At 42.9% G+C, this 21,708-nt stretch overlaps 1 protein-coding gene across 2 annotated transcripts in view; it reads right to left on the reverse strand.

The window, feature by feature from the left end:
* Positions 1 to 21,708, reverse strand: part of LOC120991763 (EF-hand calcium-binding domain-containing protein 6-like) — a 132,654-nt gene that overhangs the window by 71,302 nt on the left and 39,644 nt on the right. For both annotated transcript variants that reach the window (XM_040420538.1, XM_040420540.1), the window contains exons 11-12: positions 17,195 to 17,302; positions 9,902 to 9,967 (exon numbers count right to left, since the gene is read on the reverse strand). In XM_040420538.1, coding sequence (XP_040276472.1) covers positions 9,902 to 9,967; positions 17,195 to 17,302 — 174 coding nt within the window. The remainder of the gene's footprint in view (positions 1 to 9,901; positions 9,968 to 17,194; positions 17,303 to 21,708) is intronic.

Here is a 21,708-nt window from a genome sequence, read left to right on the forward strand (position 1 = left end):
GAAGAGGCATTTTGACCAGCTATTGAAAGTGTATGAACACCTTAATTCCTAGCAGCCACAATTACTGGGGCAAACAGCTCCGACAATGTAGCACAAACAGTGCTGGGTCTACTTACACCCAGCAGCTCTGCATATAACAGTTTTGTCTCTATCAGGACATCATTCATCCCAGTACATAATTGCTGAGACCAGTAGCATCCCAATAGTGTTACTACTGCTGCTTCTATTGTATTCACAGTGCTATACTTCGTTCTACTGGCATTAAAACTGAGACACAGCACCTTTCCATCCATTCTTTTACAATCCCAGAAATGTTACATTATTGGATCTACTGTCCATTAATTGACCCTACTGAATTGTGTGGCCGGGAATGGTGAATGGATGACAACACAAATGAGTTTCTTCCCAAATTGGTTTCTCATTCATTTTTTCCTTTCATCAGAAACATGAGCTAAATATCTATCTATCTATCTATCTATCTATCTATCTATCTATCTATCTATCTATCTATCTATCTATCTATCTAATCTTCTATCTATCTATTCTTCTATCTATCTATCTATCTATCTATCTATCTATCTATCTATCCATCTATCCATCTATCTATCTATCCATCTATCTATTCTTCTATCTATCTATTCTTCTATCTATCTATCTATCTATCTATCTATCCATCTATCCATCTATCTATCTATCCATCTATCTATTCTTCTATCTATCTATTCTTCTATCTATCTATCTATCTATCTATCTATCCATCTATCTATCTATCCATCTATCTATTCTTCTTTCTATCTATTCTTCTATCTATCTATCTATCTATCTATCTATCTATCTATCTATCCATCTATCCATCTATCTATCTATCCACATTCTCATCGAACAAACAACACTGAAGGCTGAACTCAGTTTGAGATACCGTTCACTGAATGGTTCAGCCACTTGGGAGCCATATCATTTTCCCACAGCTATTTATTTCTTTTATCTATGCATTCAAGGTGTCCCTGTGCACTGCTGCCATTGGGGCAGCTGAACTAGGAAACTAGTCAGACATGTGTTTAGCATACAACAGGCTTTACTATGAATGACCACACCATTCCTATGAAACTTTCATTTTTATGTCAGTCGTCCACACTTCAACAATGGCTGTTATGCATGAGGGGTGAATGGGAGACAATGATGGAACATTGAGACAATGATGGGATTAGGAGACAATAGTGGGAATCAAGGCGACCAAGGTTGTGAGACAGTGTAGAGGAAGGCACATGAGCAGCAGGGGAAGATGATGAAGGAGGGGGTGAAAATACTCAGAAATATCAAGCAAAGACTAATATGATGTCTGTGTGAAAAAACATCAATGCATTCGGGAACATTAGCAACACAAGTAATACACTAAATGAAATATGGATGTATAGATAGATAGATAGATAGATAGATAGATAGATAGATAGATAGATAGATAGATAGATCTGACAGGCAGGGGTTATCTAACTTTAGGACCTCAGCTATTGGGAACTATCTAACAAGGACAAAATAGCCAATCAATCAGTGGGACCACCACTAGCCAACCACAGACTATATCCTGTGGATATGCAATAAATGCTTTCAAAAGCAAAAAACTTTAAAGGAATTGCCCGACAATAAGCACATATCATCTATGCAGAGAACAGGTGATAAGTATCTGATCAGTCAATAAAATCTAACCCAAGAGAGGGTCATGAGAACCACCCCATAAATGCACATCCGACAATAGGTCAGTATCAAAAATATATAAAGTTTATTAAACACACCAACAGACACATTAAAAAATTGTATACAATTGGAACAAAGTGCGGTATGCAGTCAATATTATATAACCAGCACAAACAGAGGAAGCCGGATTGCTCACCTTTCCAGGTCCACTGTACCAGCTGTCCATGTAGGTTTGGCTCTTTCATTTTGACCCTATTCAGGTCTGTTTGTATTTTCAGAGGCCTTACCTTATGTTACATTTTCCTTATGTTCTACATTGATATTGTCATACGCTGGTTTTTATTGTATGTGCCTATGGTGGGGCAACTCAGTGGACCTGTTTGTGCTGGTTATATAATATTGACTGCATACCGCACTTTGTTCCAATTGTATATAATTTTTTAATGTGTCTGTTGGTGTGTTTAATAAACTTGATATATTTTTGATACTGACCTATTGTCGGATGTGCATTTATGGGGTGGTTCTCATGACCCTCTCTTGGGTTAGATTTTATTGTCTCATGCTTGTTTCCACCGCCCCCTGCACTCCGTATATTATTTGGTGTGCCCCCTAAACTTGTTACTCCAAAGTATCTGATCAGTGGGGGCCCAGTAACATTGTAGATGTGCGGCAGAGCTGCTCCTCCATTCATTCTCTATGTGGCTGCTGGACATAGCGGAGGACAGAGCTTGGCTATCTCCAGTAGTCCTATAAAGAATGAATGGAGCAGCAGCACCATTGTTCCATTCACTCCATAGACTACAGGACCCTGTTCTTGTGACTGGTGGGGGTCCCAATAATTAGATAGGTGAGTTGTAATGGTGGGACAAGCACTTTAGAGAGCACCAGGGTCAACCAGGGTTGAACCCGCTCTTGAGTTTTCAAAAAAGTTTTGATATTGTCATAGAGAGCAGAAGTAAGATGATAATCCCACAGGCTTTTCGCACGTCCAGTCAGTCACTGGAGCGGGCCGACCTGAAACTTCAATAACGGTGAAGAAAAAAAAAAAGAGAGAGAAGAAGGTCAGTGCACTTCTCATAGAAGGAAGGTTCGTGGAACAAGATAGAGCGTATGTAAAGTCTTTTAATGGGATATCAGAGAACGCGTTTCGGAGCCGAACAGGCTCCTTCTTTAGATCTAAATGGCTGCAGAGCCTGGACCTCAGCTTCTCCCCTAGGAATTTCCGAAGATACCTGTCAAATGGATACATCCCAGCAGAGATCCTCCATTGGTATAACCCAGATGACATCCAAATGCATTCATTTGACAATGGGACATCACTTACCACAAACTTAGGCAACTGGTCACAACTAGAGAATTTATTTTTATGAAGAGGAAACTGAATGTTTCTAAGGAGTTAATTGATGGGACAATACACTGCAAACCTGGAGCAGCTGAAATCCTGCTGCAAGAAATATATGTAATGTAATTTTGATGAGATCTGAAGCAGGAGCCGAAATGCGTTATCTGACATCCCAGTAAAAGAATTTACATAGACTGTATCTTGTCCCACGAAACTTCCTACCACGAGAAGCGTGCAGACCTTCTTTCTCTTTTTTTCTTCTCTGTTATTCAAAAGTTTTTCTCTGTGACCCTTTAAGTCCTATGTTTAAAAAGGAAGAAAGGCACCCCTTTAAATCTAGATCAGGATCTAGACTTATGATAGGAGATGTGATGGCAGAGGATTTAATGAATGTGATGGAAAATAAGGGGACATTTTGAAGGTAACTCTGCAGCAGTCTGCAATAAAACCTTGACTTTAGAAGATTAATCCCACACATAAAGGCAATGTTAATGTTCTGGAGTTAGCAGTACAGAGTACCTCATCCCAACTCACAATTTGTAGCTGATTTTGAAAATAGCAGTTTATTCACAATTTGTCATACAAACTGACACAGCTAGAACCATTACAGTAAATATAGTCAGGGGCGGACACACCGCATGTGCAGCCGGTTCGGTTGCACAGGGGCCCAGAGCAAGAGGGGGCCCCTTCTTACCGGCGGCAGGGGGAGATGAGCGCTTCCATTGTGGAAGCGCTCATCTCTATTCATCTGTATCGTTGTCCTTAGGACGGCGATACAGATGGATGCTGCGGCGGGGCAGGGGAGAGGTGTCTCCCTTCCCCAGTCCTCTCATAGGTTGCAGGCCTAGTGCCTATAGCCTATCAGAGGCTGGCACAAGCGGTGCAATGACATCATCGTGCTGTCTGATCCGTACAGCGCGGGACACAGGCCGGAAGAGGCCTGCATCGCACCGCTGAAAGCAGCAAGGAGGTAAGTAATAAGTATATGTGTTTATTTTATTTTTTATTTACACTTTACTAGGGGCCCTATCTGCCACTCATGGGGGCATCTACTGGGGCCCTATCCTATGTACTGGCACACGTGGGGGGGAATATGGAGGGGGAGGAGCAATATGGGGGCTCTATCTTATATACTGGCACACATAGGGGGCACTATATAGGGGAAAGAACACTATGGGGGCCCTTTCTTATATACTGGCAGACATGGGGGGCACTATGGAGGGGGAAGAGCACTATGGGGGCCCTTTCTTATATACTGGCAGACATGGGGGGCACTATGGAGGGGGAGGAGCACTATGGGGACCCTATCTTATATACTGGCACACATGGGGGCCACTATGGAGAATGGGGGAAAAGGAGCACTATTGGGGTCATTATATAGGGGCATTATACTGGCACACATTATGGGGGCATTTTATACTGGCACATCGTCAGTCACCATAGGGACAAGGGGAGGTGCACTTTTGGTGCATGATATAGGAGTAATTTATACTGGCGCAAATTATAGGGCACTATGGGGACTTTGGCTCAACTGGGGGCACTAAGAGGCACTAAGAGGAGGTATTTTTTATACTGCCACACAACAGGGCACTTTTATGTACTGGCGCACATTATAAGGGGGCATTTTTCTACTGTTACACAAAAAGGTATAAAGAAAATTATTACTACTGGGAGCATTAAGGGCTTTATTACAGTTGAGGGACTATGAGGAACTTGAATACTAGTATGAGCACTATAGCAGCATTATTACTTCTGGGAACCAGTGGGGACATTATTACTGTAGGGGCACTATTACTACTACGTGTTGTCTGGTAGATAACCATTTCTACTGATTGGATTTTGGGGAGCACTGTTTGGGGAGGGTGTGGGGAGGGTGGGCACCCTGGCACGGTATCAGCTTAGCACAATTATTTTTGGGGAACATTATGTTTACATTATTAGTGTCAGGGACACTGTTTCCTGGGTGCAGTTTTTTTTTAGGACACTGTGTGCCAATAATTATTGAAGGGGAACTATCTGTGTGTAACTAGTATATGGAGCACATCAGGCACAGTATTAGAGGGGTGTTGATTAGGTGGGAGGATGATGGAAAACTAAGATGTCTGTCTGTCAAACCCTGGACTATATAAAGCCATTTTAGCAATAAAGCTTTGAGACTGACTGAACTGCAACAGTTGGAATCAACTGTTATGCAGTATTTATTAAAATTAGTATATCTTGCAGCAATGAAATTGGAGAGGGTAGTTGGCAAGCATTGCGCCTAATTTATTACAATAAATAAAGGAGTTGTGTCATCTTAGACTTTGATGGTATATCACTAGGATATGTCACCAGAGTCAGTCCCACCTCTGAGACCCACAACTATCTCCAGAACAAGCCTCCAAAAGTGAATGAGAGTGCACCGCACTGCGTGGTGTGCTCTACATTTATATCAATGGGAGTTACAAAAAAAGTCAAATGAGCACGTTTGGCTACTTTTAGAAATGGCTACCCATAGAAATGGATGGAGAGCGCACCATGCAAGAGTGCCCACCACTACATTCACTTCTATGGGACTGCTGGAGATAGCTGAGCCAGCGCTCTGTTATTTTCTGCAGTCCCATGGAAATTAAGGTGGGACCAGCATCTATCTGACATTGATAGCATATCCTAGCAATATGCCATTAATGTCTAGACAACCCCTATATCAGCAATCAGCAACCTCCGGCACTCCAGCTGTTCTGAAACTACAACTCCTAGAATCCTCCTTTCTTTTCTATCGGAGTTACAAGAACAGCCGAGTAAGTGTGCATGCTAGGAGTTGTAGTTTCACAAGCAGCTGGAGTGCCGAAGGTTGCTGATCCCTGCCATATATTTATTCCTCCTGTGGATTTGTAATTGTCTTGCTTTTGGAATTTCTTTTTATACCTTCTATGAATACATTTGCACCTTTTTTTCTCTTTAAGTGAGCCAAGATGTACTTTAATCTGACCTCATTATCTTGCTAGTTTTCTTTTTGGAGTGAGAAGACAGATGTCGAATATTCCTCATCAGATTTGTTGCAATGATACAATGATAAACAATGATAATAAATGTGACCTATTGTGTTTTGTGAGAATCCCATGTACTAGAAACTTGCATGAAATTGGACAACCAAATCAAAATGATCATGATTTGAACCCCATTATGCCAATGCATGTTTTCTAAAAATGGCGTGAGACTAACTGCCTAACCTTCACAAGTCCAAGGATTACTACTCACCATGCCCCTACCCATTGGTATCAGGGCATCCCTAGTTCATAGACCAGCTGCCTGAATTCTTACTTACAGACGGTGACTTACTGACATTTTGATTCTGGTTGAAAACCATTCACAGGCACATTGGCATTTACTAGCCTACTTTAACCCTTTCACAACCACCTATTGACTATATATGTCCAGGCGGTGGTCCTTCATCTCTTAAAAGACGTTTTAAAATATCTGTGCAAATATCACAGCTGCACGGTAACTGTGCAGCTGGGAGCCGGCTGCCAGTGACGGCAGGGCACATCATAGAGAGGGCAGGGATGGTTTTGTACTGTCCCTGCCTTCCCCATCACTCTTCTAGCCCTGCCTCCAGCGACCATAACCCATACTTCCCATATATCAGTGATGGCTAACCTTGGCACTCCAGCTGTGGTAAAACTACAACTCCCAAGATGCCCCCCTTGCCTGGCTGCTCTCAGAACTCTATCGAAATAAATAAGGCATGCTGGGAGTCGTAGTTTCACCACAGCTGGAGTGCCAAGGTTAGCCATCACTGCCATATATCAAAGCATCCATTATAGAAAGGGGACATAATAAAAAAATAATATTTTAGTTTGATGTTGTGTTATTAGCAAAAAAAAAATAGAAAAGGAGACAATTTACATTTTTCCTTGTTATAAAAAAGAAAAAGAATGCTAAAATTAAATTAAAATAAAGCCCCATGTATCATGTAAAAAAAATAATAATAATTATTTACATAACCATAACATAACATGACGCATGTATAAAAAAAAAAAAAAATAATAATAAAAAGGAAAATGTGCCGGGTCCGGAAGGCGGTAACTGGCCCAGTCTTGAACTGGTTAATCCTGTTTTTGTTCACATTTTACCCCTTCTCTCCAGATCCCCTGAGGAGTTGTTGTACTTAGGACAGAAACATGTGAAGTACAGAGTTAGGGAACAACCAGGGCTAGCTGGCCTCAATAGGGTCAGGTTCTGGATGGAGTTGCCCTCATCAGGGCAGATGCTCTGTATTACATAGGTAGAGTGTAATAGGCTTCCATTGCCACTTCTTAAGGTATATCATGGACTTTTCAGATACCACCTACTATCACGATCTGAGTGGATTATACCCCAACCCAGGGGAGTCGTTCGGTCAAAACATTTGGGGCTTGAGCTCCGGATGTTTTGTCCAGTGCCCCGAATGTTACGTTAGCCCCACCCCCCTTGCACTTGTTCCGCTACTTGCGGGCTGCGCGGGCATGAGTTCAGTCACTTTGGTGTGCCATCCCGTCCTGCAGCGCGTGATCCAATGAGACCCGCCTCTGTAGGTCACGGGTCTCGCGGGATCACACGCCGTAGGACTCGATTGCGCACCGAAGTGTCTGAACTCATGCCCGTGCAGCCAGTGGAACAAGTACAAGGGGGATGAGGGGATGATCTGTGGGGTTGCCCAGATGGCTAGGCCCTTCACAGTAGTTATTAACTCCTTTCAGCAGTCCTCCATTCACTGAAGGGGGAACTGCTGAAAGGGGTTAATAACTACTGTGAAGGGGGGACTTCTGAGGGGTTTAATAACTACTGTGAAGGGGGGACTGCTGAAAGGGGTTTAATAACTACTGTGAAGGGGGGACTGCTGAAGTGGGTTAATAACTACTGTGAAGGGGGGACTGCTGAAGGGGGTTAATAACTACTGTGAAGGGGGGACTGCTGAAAGGGGTTAATAACTACTGTGAAGGGGGGACTGCTGAAGTGGGTTAATAACTACTGTGAAGGGGGGACTGCTGAAGGGGGTAAATAACTACTGTGAAGGGGGGACTGCTGAAAGGGGTTAAAAACTACTGTGAAGCCCCCCCCCCCCCCCCCCCCCGCGATGGGGGCATGGTTTCATGGGGTGGGGGCGTGGCTTCATGGGGGGGTGATACAGTGGGCTTGTGCCCCAAATGCTTTCAGACCCTAGCAACGCCCCTGCCCCAACCTCATCTTGGACTGACTATTGAAAGCTGGAAATACAGTGGGATGCGAAAGTTTGGGCAACCTTGTTAATCGTCATGATTTTCCTGTATAAATCGTTGGTTGTTACGATAAAAAATGTCAGTTAAATATATCATATAGGAGACACATACAGTGATATTTGAGACGTGAAAAGAAGTTTATTGGATTTACAGAAAGTGTGCTATAATTGTTTAAACAAAATTAGTCAGGTGCATAAATTTGGGCACTGTTGTCATTTTATTGATTCCAAAACCTTTAGAACTAATTATTGGAACTCAAATTGGCTTGGTAAGTTCAGTGACCCCTGACCTACATACACAGGTGAATCCAATTATGAGAAAGAGTATTTAGGGGGGTCAATTGTAAGTTTCCCTCCTCTTTTAATTTTCTCTGAAGAGTAGCAACATGGGGGTCTCAAAACAACTCTCAAATGACCTGAAGACAAAGATTGTTCACCATCATGGTTTAGGGGAAGGATACAGAAAGCTGTCTCAGAGATTTCAGCTGTCTGTTTCCACAGTTAGGAACATATTGAGGAAATGGAAGACCACAGGCTCAGTTCAAGTTAAGGCTCGAAGTGGCAGACCAAGAAAAATCTCGGATAGACAGAAGCGACGAATGGTGAGAACAGTCAGAGTCAACCCACAGACCAGCACCAAAGACCTACAACATCATCTTGCTGCAGATGGAGTCACTGTGCATCGTTCAACCATTCGGCACACTTTACACAAGGAGATGCTGTATGCGAGAGTGATGCAGAGGAAGCCTTTTCTCCGCCCACAGCACAAAAAGTGCCGCTTGAGGTGGGCTAAAGCACATTTGGACAAGCCAGCTTCATTTTGGAATAAGGTGCTGTGGACTGATGAAACTAAAATTCATTTTGGAATAAGGTGCTGTGGACTGATGAAACTAAAATTGAGTTATTTGGCCATAACAAGGGGCGTTATGCATGGAGGAAAAAGAACACAGCATTCCAAGAAAAACACCTGCTACCTACAGTAAAATATGGTGGTGGTTCCATCATGCTGTGGGGCTGTGTGGTCAGTGCAGGGACTGGGAATCTTGTCAAAGTTGAGGGACGCCTGGATTCCACTCAGTATCAGCAGATTCTGGAGACCAATGTCCGGAAGCAGTGACAAAGCTGAAGCTGTGTCGGGGCTGGATCTTTCAACAAGACAACGACCCTAAACACTGCTCAAAATCTACCAAGGCATTTATGCAGAGGAACAAGTACAACGTTCTGGAATGGCCATCTCAGTCCCCAGACCTGAATATAATTGAAAATCTGTGGTGTGACTTAAAGAGAGCTGTCCATGCTCGGAAGCCATCAAACCTGAATGAACTAAAGATGTTTTGTAAAGAGGAATGGTCCAAAATACCTTCAACCAGATCCAGACACTCATTGGAACCTACAGGAAGCGTTTAGAGGCTGTAATTTCTGCAAAAGGAGGATCTACTAAATATTGATTTCATTTATTTTTTGTGGTGCCCAAATTTATGCACCTGCCTAATTTTGTTTAACCACCTCAGCCCCCCTAGCTTAAACAATTATAGCACACTTTCAGATTTGCAAGATGGTGAACTAACAGACTATGAAGTTCTATGCCCATGCATAACTATGACCAGCACATTCATAAAAAATAATACCTGCTCTCTATTGCTGCTCGGAATTCCTCTTGGCTTATAACATTTCTCTTGAATTTATCAATTTTCCTATATAAGAAGAAAATAAAGTGTTATTATCTAAAGCATATTTTATTTTTTAATTCGTAGATTCAGCATACATCCTAGCTGTACCTGTAAGAAGACTTGCATACATTGCATGGTCAATTAACCACATCCCAAAACCACAGCAATCACGGTAAAGCCGTTTTCAACAGTGTTTTTTTTACTGCATAGCAAAAAAATTTGTGTAGCTGCTGCATACCTCAAAGCAATTGGCAGCTCTAGCCAAGCTAATAGGGGGTGTGAGCAATAAATGTGCTTAGAGCAGCATAAATTCTAAATACAGCCCTGATAAGAGACACTGCGTTGATGGTACTAATAAGAGGCACTGTGCAGCTGGTATAGCTTGTACCAATAAAAGGCACTGTGTGGCGGGTATTAATAACAGGCAATGTGTGGTTGGTACTAATCAGAGGCATTGCATGGCTGGTAGTAATAAAAGTACTAACAACAGGCACTGTGTAGCTGGTACTAACAAGAAGCACTGTAGCTAGTACTAACAAGAGGCATTGTGTAGCTGGTACTGATAAAAGGCACTGTGTAGAAGGTACTAATAAGATACACTATGTAGTTGGTACTAACAAGAGGCACTGTGTGGCAGGTACTAATAAGAATAATAATAATGGTAAAAATCCACATCACTCCTCTGTAGAAAATTCCGGTGACTTTATTTAGCTAAGCAGCATACAATTGCGACGTTTCGACTATAATAAGTCTTTATCACGCAGTATATGTATGCTGCTTAGCTAAATAAAGTCACCGGAATTTTCTACAAAACGGAGGAGTGCTGCAGATTTTTCCAATTATTATTATTCCAAGGGACCCTTAGCCTGGATCTCGACCTGCGAGCACCATGTCTAGACCATAATTTCTGGTACCAGATGAATTGGACTTTTCCCTTGGTGGGGTATATGGTGCTGCTTACTTTGATGCTTAGGAGGTACTAATAAGAGGCACTGTGTGGCAGGTACTAATAAGAGGCACTGTGTGGCAGGTACTAATAAGAGGCACTGCGTGGCAGGTAATAATAAAAGGCACTGTGTGGCAGGTACTAATAAGAGGCACTGTGTGGCAGGTACTAATAAGAGGCACTGTGTGGCAGGTACTAATAAGAGGCACTGTGTGGCAGGTACTAATAAAAGGCACTGTGTGGCAGGTACTAATAAGAGGCACTGTGTGGCAGGTACTAATAAGAGGCACTGCGTGGCAGGTACTAATAAGAGGCACTGTGTGGCAGGTAATAATAAAAGGCACTGTGTAGAAGGTACTAATAAGAGGCACTGTGTGGCAGGTACTAATAAGAGGCACTGTGTGGCAGGTACTAATAAGAGGCACTGTGTGGCAGGTACTAATAAGAGGCACTGTGTGGAAGGTACTAATAAGAGGCACTGTGGGGCAGGTACTAATAAAAGGCACTGTGTTGAAGGTACTAATAAGAGGCACTGTGTGGCAGGTAATAATAAGAGGTACTGTGTGGCAGGTAATAATAAAATGCACTGTGTGGCAGGTACTAATAAGAGGCACTGTGTGGGAGGTAATAATAAGAGGCATTGTGTGGCAGGTACTAATAAGAGGCACTGCGTGGCAGGTACTAATAAGAGGCACTGTGTAGAAGGTACTAATAAGAGGCACTGTGTGGCAGGTACTAATAAGAGGCACTGTGTGGCAGGTACTAATAAGAGGCACTGTGTGGCAGGTACTAATAAGAGGCACTGTGTGGCAGGTACTAATAAGAGGCACTGTGTGGCAGGTACTAATAAGAGGCACTGTGTGGCAGGTACTAATAAGAGGCACTGTGTGGCAGGTACTAATAAGAGACACTGTGTGGCAGGTACTAATAAGAGGCACTGTGTGGCAGGTACTAATAAGAGGCACTGTGTGGCAGGTAATAATAAAAGGCACTGTGTAGAAGGTACTAATAAGAGGCACTGTGTGGCAGGTACTAATAAGAGGCACTGTGTGGCAGGTACTAATAAGAGGCACTGTGTGGCAGGTACTAATAAGAGGCACTGTGTGGAAGGTACTAATAAGAGGCACTGTGTGGCAGGTAATAATAAAAGGCACTGTGTAGAAGGTACTAATAAGAGGCACTGTGTGGCAGGTACTAATAAGATGCACTGTGTGGCAGGTACTAATAAGAGGCACTGTGTGGCAGGTACTAATAAGAGGCACTGCGTGGCAGGTAATAATAAAAGGCACTGTGTGGTAGGTACTAATAAGAGGCACTGTGTGGCAGGTACTAATAAGAGGCACTGTGTGGCAGGTACTAATAAGAGGCACTGTGTGGCAGGTACTAATAAAAGGCACTGTGTGGCAGGTACTAATAAGAGGCACTGTGTGGCAGGTACTAATAAGAGGCACTCCGTGGCAGGTACTAATAAGAGGCACTGTGTGGCAGGTAATAATAAAAGGCACTGTGTAGAAGGTACTAATAAGAGGCACTGTGTGGCAGGTACTAATAAGAGGCACTGTGTGGCAGGTACTAATAAGAGGCACTGTGTGGCAGGTACTAATAAGAAGCACTGTGTGGAAGGTACTAATAAGAGGCACTGTGGGGCAGGTACTAATAAAAGGCACTGTGTTGAAGGTACTAATAAGAGGCACTGTGTGGCAGGTAATAATAAGAGGTACTGTGTGGCAGGTAATAATAAAATGCACTGTGTGGCAGGTACTAATAAGAGGCACTGTGTGGAAGGTAATAATAAGAGGCATTGTGTGGCAGGTACTAATAAAAGGCACTGCGTGGCAGGTACTAATAAGAGGCACTGTGTGGCAGGTACTAATAAGAGGCACTGTGTGGCAGGTACTAATAAGAGGCACTGTGTGGCAGGTACTAATAAGAGGCACTGTGTGGCAGGTACTAATAAGAGGCACTGTGTGGCAGGTACTAATAAGAGGCACTGTGTGGCAGGTACTAATAAGAGGCACTGTGTGGCAGGTAATAATAAAAGGCACTGTGTAGAAGGTACTAATAAGAGGCACTGTGTGGCAGGTACTAATAAGATGCACTGTGTGGCAGGTACTAATAAGAGGCACTGTGTGGCAGGTACTAATAAGAGGCACTGTGTGGCAGGTACTAATAAGAGGCACTGTGTGGAAGGTACTAATAAGAGGCACTGTGGGGCAGGTACTAATAAAAGGCACTGTGTTGAAGGTACTAATAAGAGGCACTGTGTGGCAGGTAATAATAAAATGCACTGTGTGGCAGGTACTAATAAGAGGCACTGTGTGGCAGGTAATAATAAGAGGCATTGTGTGGCAGGTACTAATAAGAGGCACTGTGTGGCAGGTACTAATAAGAGGCACTGTGTGGCAGGTACTAATAAGAGGCACTGAGTGGCAGGTACTAATAAGAGGCACTGTGTGGCAGGTACTAATAAGATGCACTGTGTGGCAGGTACTAATAAGAGGCACTGTGTGGCAGGTAATAATAAGAGGCATTGTGTGGCAGGTACTAATAAGAGGCACTGTGTGGCAGGTACTAATAAGAGGCACTGTGTGGCAGGTACTAATAAGAGGCACTGTGTGGCAGGTACTAATAAGAGGCACTGTGTGGCAGGTACTAATAAGAGGCACTGTGTGGCAGGTACTAATAAGAGGCACTGTGTGGCAGGTACTAATAAGAGGCACTGTGTGGCAGGTAATAATAAAAGGCACTGTGTAGAAGGTACTAATAAGAGGCACTGTGTGGCAGGTACTAATAAGAGGCACTGTGTGGCAGGTAATAATAAAAGGCACTGTGTAGAAGGTACTAATAAGAGGCACTGTGTGGCAGGTACTAATAAGAGGCACTGTGTGGCAGGTACTAATAAGAGGCACTGTGTGGCAGGTACTAATAAGAGGCACTGTGTGGCAGGTACTAATAAAAGGGCACTGTGTGGAAGGTAATAATAAAAGGCACTGTGTAGAAGGTACTAATAAGAGGCACTGTGTGGCAGGTACTAATAAGAGGCACTGTGTGGCAGGTACTAATAAGAGGCACTGTGTGGCAGGTACTAATAAGAGGCACTGTGTGGAAGGTACTAATAAGAGGCACTGTGGGGCAGGTACTAATAAAAGGCACTGTGTTGAAGGTACTAATAAGAGGCACTGTGTGGCAGGTAATAATAAAATGCACTGTGTGGCAGGTACTAATAAGAGGCACTGTGTGGCAGGTAATAATAAGAGGCATTGTGTGGCAGGTACTAATAAGAGGCACTGTGTGGCAGGTACTAATAAGAGGCACTGTGTGGCAGGTACTAATAAGAGGCACTGTGTGGCAGGTACTAATAAGAGGCACTGTGTGGCAGGTAATAATAAAAGGCACTGTGTAGAAGGTACTAATAAGAGGCACTGTGTGGCAGGTACTAATAAGATGCACTGTGTGGCAGGTACTAATAAGAGGCACTGTGTGGCAGGTACTAATAAGAGGCACTGTGTGGCAGGTACTAATAAGAGGCACTGTGTGGAAGGTACTAATAAGAGGCACTGTGGGGCAGGTACTAATAAAAGGCACTGTGTTGAAGGTACTAATAAGAGGCACTGTGTGGCAGGTAATAATAAAATGCACTGTGTGGCAGGTACTAATAAGAGGCACTGTGTGGCAGGTAATAATAAGAGGCATTGTGTGGCAGGTACTAATAAGAGGCACTGTGTGGCAGGTACTAATAAGAGGCACTGTGTGGCAGGTACTAATAAGAGGCACTGAGTGGCAGGTACTAATAAGAGGCACTGTGTGGCAGGTACTAATAAGATGCACTGTGTGGCAGGTACTAATAAGAGGCACTGTGTGGCAGGTAATAATAAAAGGCATTGTGTGGCAGGTACTAATAAGAGGCACTGTGTGGCAGGTAATAATAAAATGCACTGTGTGGCAGGTACTAATAAGAGGCACTGTGTGGCAGGTAATAATAAGAGGCATTGTGTGGCAGGTACTAGGAAGAGGCAATGTGTATAAGGTACTAATAAGAGGCACTGTGTGGCAGGTACTAATAAGAGGCACTGTGTGGCAGGTACTAATAAGAGGCACTGTGTGGAAGGTACTAATAAGAGGCACTGTGGGGCAGGTACTAATAAAAGGCACTGTGTTGAAGGTACTAATAAGAGGCACTGTGTGGCAGGTACTAATAAGAGGCAGTGTGTGGCAGGTACTAATAAGAGGCACTGTGTGGCAGGTACTAATAAGAGGCACTGTGTGGCAGGTAATAATAAAAGGCACTGTGTGGCAGGTACTAATAAGAGGCACTGTGTGGCAGGTACTAATAAGAGGCACTGTGTGGCAGGTACTAATAAGAGGCACTGTGTGGCAGGTACTAATAAGAGGCACTGTGTGGCAGGTACTAATAAGAGGCACTGTGTGGCAGGTACTAATAAGAGGCACTGTGTGGCAGGTACTAATAAGAGGCACTGTGTGGCAGGTAATAATAAGAGGCATTGTGTGGCAGGTACTAATAAGAGGCACTGTGTGGCAGGTACTAATAAGAGGCACTGTGTGGCAGGTACTAATAAGAGGCACTGTGTGGCAGGTACTAATAAGAGGCACTGTGTGGCAGGTACTAATAAGAGGCACTGTGTGGCAGGTACTAATAAGAGGCACTGTGTGGCAGGTACTAATAAGAGGCACTGTGTGGCAGGTAATAATAAAAGGCACTGTGTAGAAGGTACTAATAAGAGGCACTGTGTGGCAGGTACTAATAAGAGGCACTGTGTGGCAGGTACTAATAAGAGGCACTGTGTGGCAGGTACTAATAAGAGGCACTGTGTGGCAGGTACTAATAAGAGGCACTGTGTGGCAGGTACTAATAAGAGGCACTGTGTGGCAGGTACTAATAAGAGGCACTGCGTGGCAGGTACTAATAAAAGGCTATACGTTGTATAATATGCAGCTTAACAGAAAATCTAGTCATCATAACTGTTACTGCAGCCCTGAGGGGGCAATGCATGGCTGGAATTTTCCTCTTGGTGCTTTTTTCTGGACCTATGTGTTATGCAGTCATCCCCTGATTCCTCCACCACACAGTCGATCCAGAGTGATTTTTAAGGTATTTCCAGCTGATACATTTAGAGCATAATCCTTGATCCCTTTTTTTCGCACACCACAGAAAGGGGGACATGTGTTTCTGTGTTTTCCCAGTAGGTGTGAGTCCCAAACGTCGGACACCCACCTTTCAGAAACTTATGTCTTGTATTATTGATATGACTTAAGTGTCCCAGATGGAGATCTTTTTAAGTTATGTTGTGGCCCTTCACAGTCTAATGATTTAGCTATTGGAACAGGAAAGGTTGTGCGCCCCTGATCTAGATAAATTCAATAACAAACTTTAGCATTTGGTCCTCATACAATAATGGGGGTTATATAAAAAATAGGTGGTAGAGGAAACCGTTATGCACAAATATTTGAAATGTTTTTTTTTTGTTTGTTTTTTTAAAGACGCTTTCTATCATTATGTATTTTTGGCACGTTTTATAAAAATAGTTGGTGAAAATATCAAAAACTATTAAAGGCAGAAGCAGTAACAGTCTTTTTTAAAGTAAATATAGACATGACATATTACAGGAGTCTTATTGTTATGACATATTAGGATTTTTTAAAGATCTGTACATAAAATGCTTTAGGCTTCTTTCTCTCTGAATATACCGTTACTGCAGAATTTGCAGGTGCCTTCTACTATCAACACAATGTCCACTAGGGGGTGCACTACAATAGAATTTTTGATAGCACATATTGACTGATTCAGTTAAAAAATGCAGCGTTGAGCTACATGCACACGACTGTCGTTCGGGTCAGCTTCCGATCCGATCACACACAGACCCATTCATTTCTATGGGTCTGCAAAAAATATGTACAGCACAAGGATGTCATCTGTGTACTGTCCACATCCGTGTGGCTGGACCGCAAAATATAGCACATGTGCTATTCTTGTTTGTTTTGCTGACAAGCATAGCCAGTTCTAGTAGAAAGGTGGAATGCACACGGCCAGGAAACGTATTTTGCACATCCACATAATGGATACAGTCTTGTGCATGTAGCCTTATACAGTATTATGGGTTTCTCACTTTCTATGTGCAATCTGTTTTGTTGTAGCATACTAAAACTCTGCAACTGCTACCAATCGGTTCCATTCTATTGTACAATCTACAAAATATGTTGAAATAGTTAAAAATTGTACCAAATTAAAATTCTGCCTGGCTCTATTCTCCCTGCTCACAAAAAGAAGATGTAATTAAAAAACATACTCAAAAGTTGCCAGCAGGGCCAGGAAGTCTGACTGGAAGAGGTTTGCTAGTCTTGCTTCCACTGCAGTCAGTGTAGAGGATGGACTAATGGCTCCTTCACGGTGAAATCTGCAATTAAAGAACAATATCAATGCTGTAAAAAAGGCCCACAAATAGCTGACGGCAGCAGGACCCATTTATTACAAAACCCATATGGGTAATAGAATTGCTAAAACTAAAGGGTGTATTACACCTGCCGATTTTTTGGAATATGAACGTTAATGAGCAATCGTAGTAACGCTCGTTAGCGATTATCTGGCAGTGTAATACTACCATTCACCTACCCGTGCAACTGCACGCCACCATCACCTATTGAGCGCAGCTTTCTTACCCTACTTCTCCATCTTCCCAAAAGCGGCAACAGTTTGATAAAGGCCATATCCGGCCGAAACGTTACTGTATGTTAAGGCCGCACTTCAAATAAACGATTCACCTGTTTGCAACATAACTGCTGGAGTTTTCTTCATTATTAGTGTAATACTACCGCCAATTACCCAATGAACGAGCAAACGCTTGTTCATCCGGCAATCAAAATTTTTTGACAGATTAAAAAATCATCGTTTGTCTGCTGCCGGCAAACAATGATGCAGTATAGGGAAGAGCAATGGTATAAAGATCGCTCCTCTCTCTACTAAAGTGGTAATAGCAGTGGTCTCCTCCTCTAGCGAGCAGACGATTGACGGGAGGGAACGCTTCCTTCCCGACAAGCCCCTGTTAAAATGGGCTGTCTAATACACCCTTAAGTGCAGCTATATATAGAGCGGCTATCTGTACAAGCCTAAAAAAAAATATATCTAAAACTAGAGCTCTTAAAGGGGTTGTCTCACTTCAGCATTTATCATGTAGATAAATTTAATACAAGGCACTTACTAATGCATTGTTATTGTCCATATTCCTTCCTTTGCTGGCTTTAATTCATTTCTTCACCTCATTTTATACTTCTTGTGTCCATGGCTACGACCAGGGGTGCACCACCAATGAGGCCCGGTGAGGCAATGGCGGCACTAGGTAGGGGCAAGAGGGGGGCAGCAGAAGGGCCATAGGCTATGAGCACTTATATTGTGGCAAAGGGGTTAGGTTAAGAAATTGACATTGGGAGGGGCGCCGTTTCAGTTTTCGCCTCAGACAGCAGAAAGGCTAGGTGCACCCCTGGTTATGACCACCCTGCAAACCAGCAGAGAGTCCAGTGCTTTTTTGCTATAATGTGCAAGCACGACCACCACTGCTGGATTGCAGGGTGGTCGTAACTATGGAAACAAGAAGTGTATAATGAGATTAAAAAAATGAGTAAAAGCAGCAAAGCAGGCAATATAACCATACATTAGTAAGTGCCTTGTGTTAACTACATGATAAATGCCATTTGCCAAAGTGAGACAATTCCTTTTACCCTCAATAACTAAAGGGACTCTGCAATCAGAAGTCAAAGACCCTCATAGACCGCCTACACTAATGTACAATGAAAAGGGGGCACATGCTTCTTGTGTTAATATACTGTACACATATGGGTACATTATTCTGTATTAATATACCCTAATTACATTACTCTATATACAAAACTAGCTAAAGGCCCCAGCTTCGCTCGGGTATATTTAATCAATTTCATTTAATGTTTGTGTGTCGTTTAAAGATATCGACAGTATCCACTATAACAGTGACATCTACAGCACCCCGCCCCCTTAACAGTGACCTCCAAAGCCCCCCACCCCTTAACACTGCACCCCCCCCCCCACACACAGTGCCTGAGGACGGCAATACAGTTGGATCTATCTGGCAGGCAGGACATTCGGGGCCTGAGACAAAACATCAGGGGCCCAGGCCGCAAATGTTTTAACCTAGCAATACCCCTGGAAAAATGGCTGGGTTGTTACGGAAACCTGGTGTAAAACTGTGTCTATGTGTAGACTAAGGACCTGCGAGCTTCTATTGGCTGATAGGGGACATGTGACCGTGTGTATGGCAGTTGGGATATGAAGAGAAAGACCTGCAGACTTCTATTGTAGGTCATGTGATGTGCCATATTTTTTGGGGGAATATCTCAGGAACGGTACGTGCTAGAGAGCTGAGACCTGGTCTAAAACCTTCCCGGATACCTGCTGTACCTGTGTGCCAAATTTCGTGATTGTAAATGCGACGATGTGGATTCCTTTAGTGGACACACACACATACATACACACACACATACATACACTCAGCTTTATATATTAGATAGATATGCATTCATTCAATATGGAAACTAAACTAATGGTTATTGGGCAGACTAGATGGGCCAAATGGTTCTTATCTGCCGACACATTCTATGTTTCTATGTTATGGCTTTATAACTATGAAATTCTACTAGCTGCCCAGATTGCAAGACTATAACAATGCAGACTTTAGTGCCATCTGGTGGACAAACATGCCAGTACATGACATGACACTGAAATTTATGAAAAATGAAGGAAACCCATTACAGAATGTTCAATACACGCTCCGATTTACTTATCTATTGCTGGATTATTAATAGAGTGAAACCATTATCTATTCTTATAAATTCTTCATATTTTATTGAAACATTTAGAATGCACTCACTAGGTGAGTAGTAGGTAGGTTAGTTTATGATAAATTTACGTTCCCAGTTTTTTTCCTTGCTTGACATTTTTCTAATTCTAAATTCAGACAACATAGTTTAAATCACAGTTAAAAATTATTTCAGAAATCATGATGGAAATGTGAATCTGAATTTCAGGAGGCATTTCCAGTTTCTTCCTACCCCAATATCACACCCATAATGCAGTTATAGTTCGGAAGTCGAGATGATGGGATGAGAGGAGGCTGCTGGTTGGAGTGCTTTAGGGAAAAATCATCAGTAGGTTGTTTCCTAATGGATTTTCATGTTTTATATAATTAGTACTTAGGGAATCTATCACCAGAATATTCATTCTTCAACCAGTCACTATGCCTTGTAGGGCTAGCTGAACAGAATGTATTGTACCTTTCACTTAGTGATCCAGTGCTTTAAGCACTTTTTATAAATATGCAAATAAGCAATTAAGTGCACTGAGGGTGGGCCCATGCCGCTCTGTGCACCCTAGCTCTGCCTACTTTGTCTGCTAACCCCTCCCTCTCCTTTATTGACAGGGCCAGGTTCCTGAATAATCATCTTACCTGGCCCTGACAGTCAAAGAGAAGAGAGAGATGCTGGCAGAGGAAGCAAAGGAGCAAGGATGCAAAGAGTGCCAGGGGCCCACCCTCGGTGCACTTAATTCTTCATTTGCATATTTATTAAAAGTACTTTCCTCCAGAAACGGATCGCCAAGTGAAAGGTAGCATTACAATCAGCTGAGCTAGTCCTACAAAGCATTATGGGGGAATTTAGCATTCCCCCCACGCCAGTTTTCTGGTGTAAAAACGCCATCCATACCACTTTCCCAAAAAGGGGGTATTGCAAGGACGGGGCTAGTTGCCCAGTTTGCCAGTTTAAATAAAGACTGAAATATATGATGAAGACTGTGCCTCGCCATAAATTAGACACATCCTCCGGCTGAGCAGGGGATATCATAGACTGGCATAATTGTTCCTGGCTTAACATATAATTTTCAGACGCCCTTTAGAGGGGTTTTTGAGGATTTTTAGAAACTATCTTAAGGGCATGAAATGGTATTAAAAATGACTAACTATTGCTTCCCTGTACAAACCCTTGCCACTCCAGCTTGACCATTCTAGTAGTTCCCACTTGTCCTACAGCAATGACATCATGTACATCATTCACGTGACCACAGCAGCCAATCACTTTGCATGTATAACATACAATCGTTATGCCAGTGATTGGTTGCAGCAGTCATGTGAATGATATATGTGACATCATCCAGTTTTACAGTTTTTATATAAAAATGAAATATATAGAATATTGCAGGGGTTGTTCCACAAACAAATTTCATCAATTATCCAGAATGTGGGTGGTAAATGTGTGATTGCTGGGGGTTCGACCACTGGGACCCCATTATGAGAACGGGGGTCTCAGAGTCCTTTTTGGGAATAGAGTGATGGTGCACGTGTGTGACTACCTACTCTTATGAGACTGCTGGAGGTAGATGATCAGCATTCCTAAGCCAGTCAATGGAGCTGTGATCACCCATGCCATGTGGTTGGACAGCCTGTACCTCACATGGAACCAGAGATTTCCCCATTCATTGCTCCAATTGTTCTGCTAGATTTATTTCATGCTGGCAGCTCAGGGGTTGTCCTCTCTCAGTGGGGTGTGTCCTTTCTGCTGTAGCTCTTTTCCTGTAACTGCCACAACTTCTAACATATGGCTGGTGGCAGTTGAAGATTTAAACTGAGCACATGTGACCACCTCAGTGAGTTGGACGAAGAAAAAAGAAAATGAATAAACAGCAGGTGGTGCTATACAGATACATTTTATTGAAAAGCTCAGTGGCTTTATAAAATTTTTAATTACATGTAGCTACAAAATTATTCAGCTCCAGGTGCTGGTT

The sequence above is a fragment of the Bufo bufo genome, chromosome 2 (genome assembly GCF_905171765.1).
Source record: "Bufo bufo chromosome 2, aBufBuf1.1, whole genome shotgun sequence".
Taxonomy (NCBI): domain Eukaryota; kingdom Metazoa; phylum Chordata; class Amphibia; order Anura; family Bufonidae; genus Bufo; species Bufo bufo.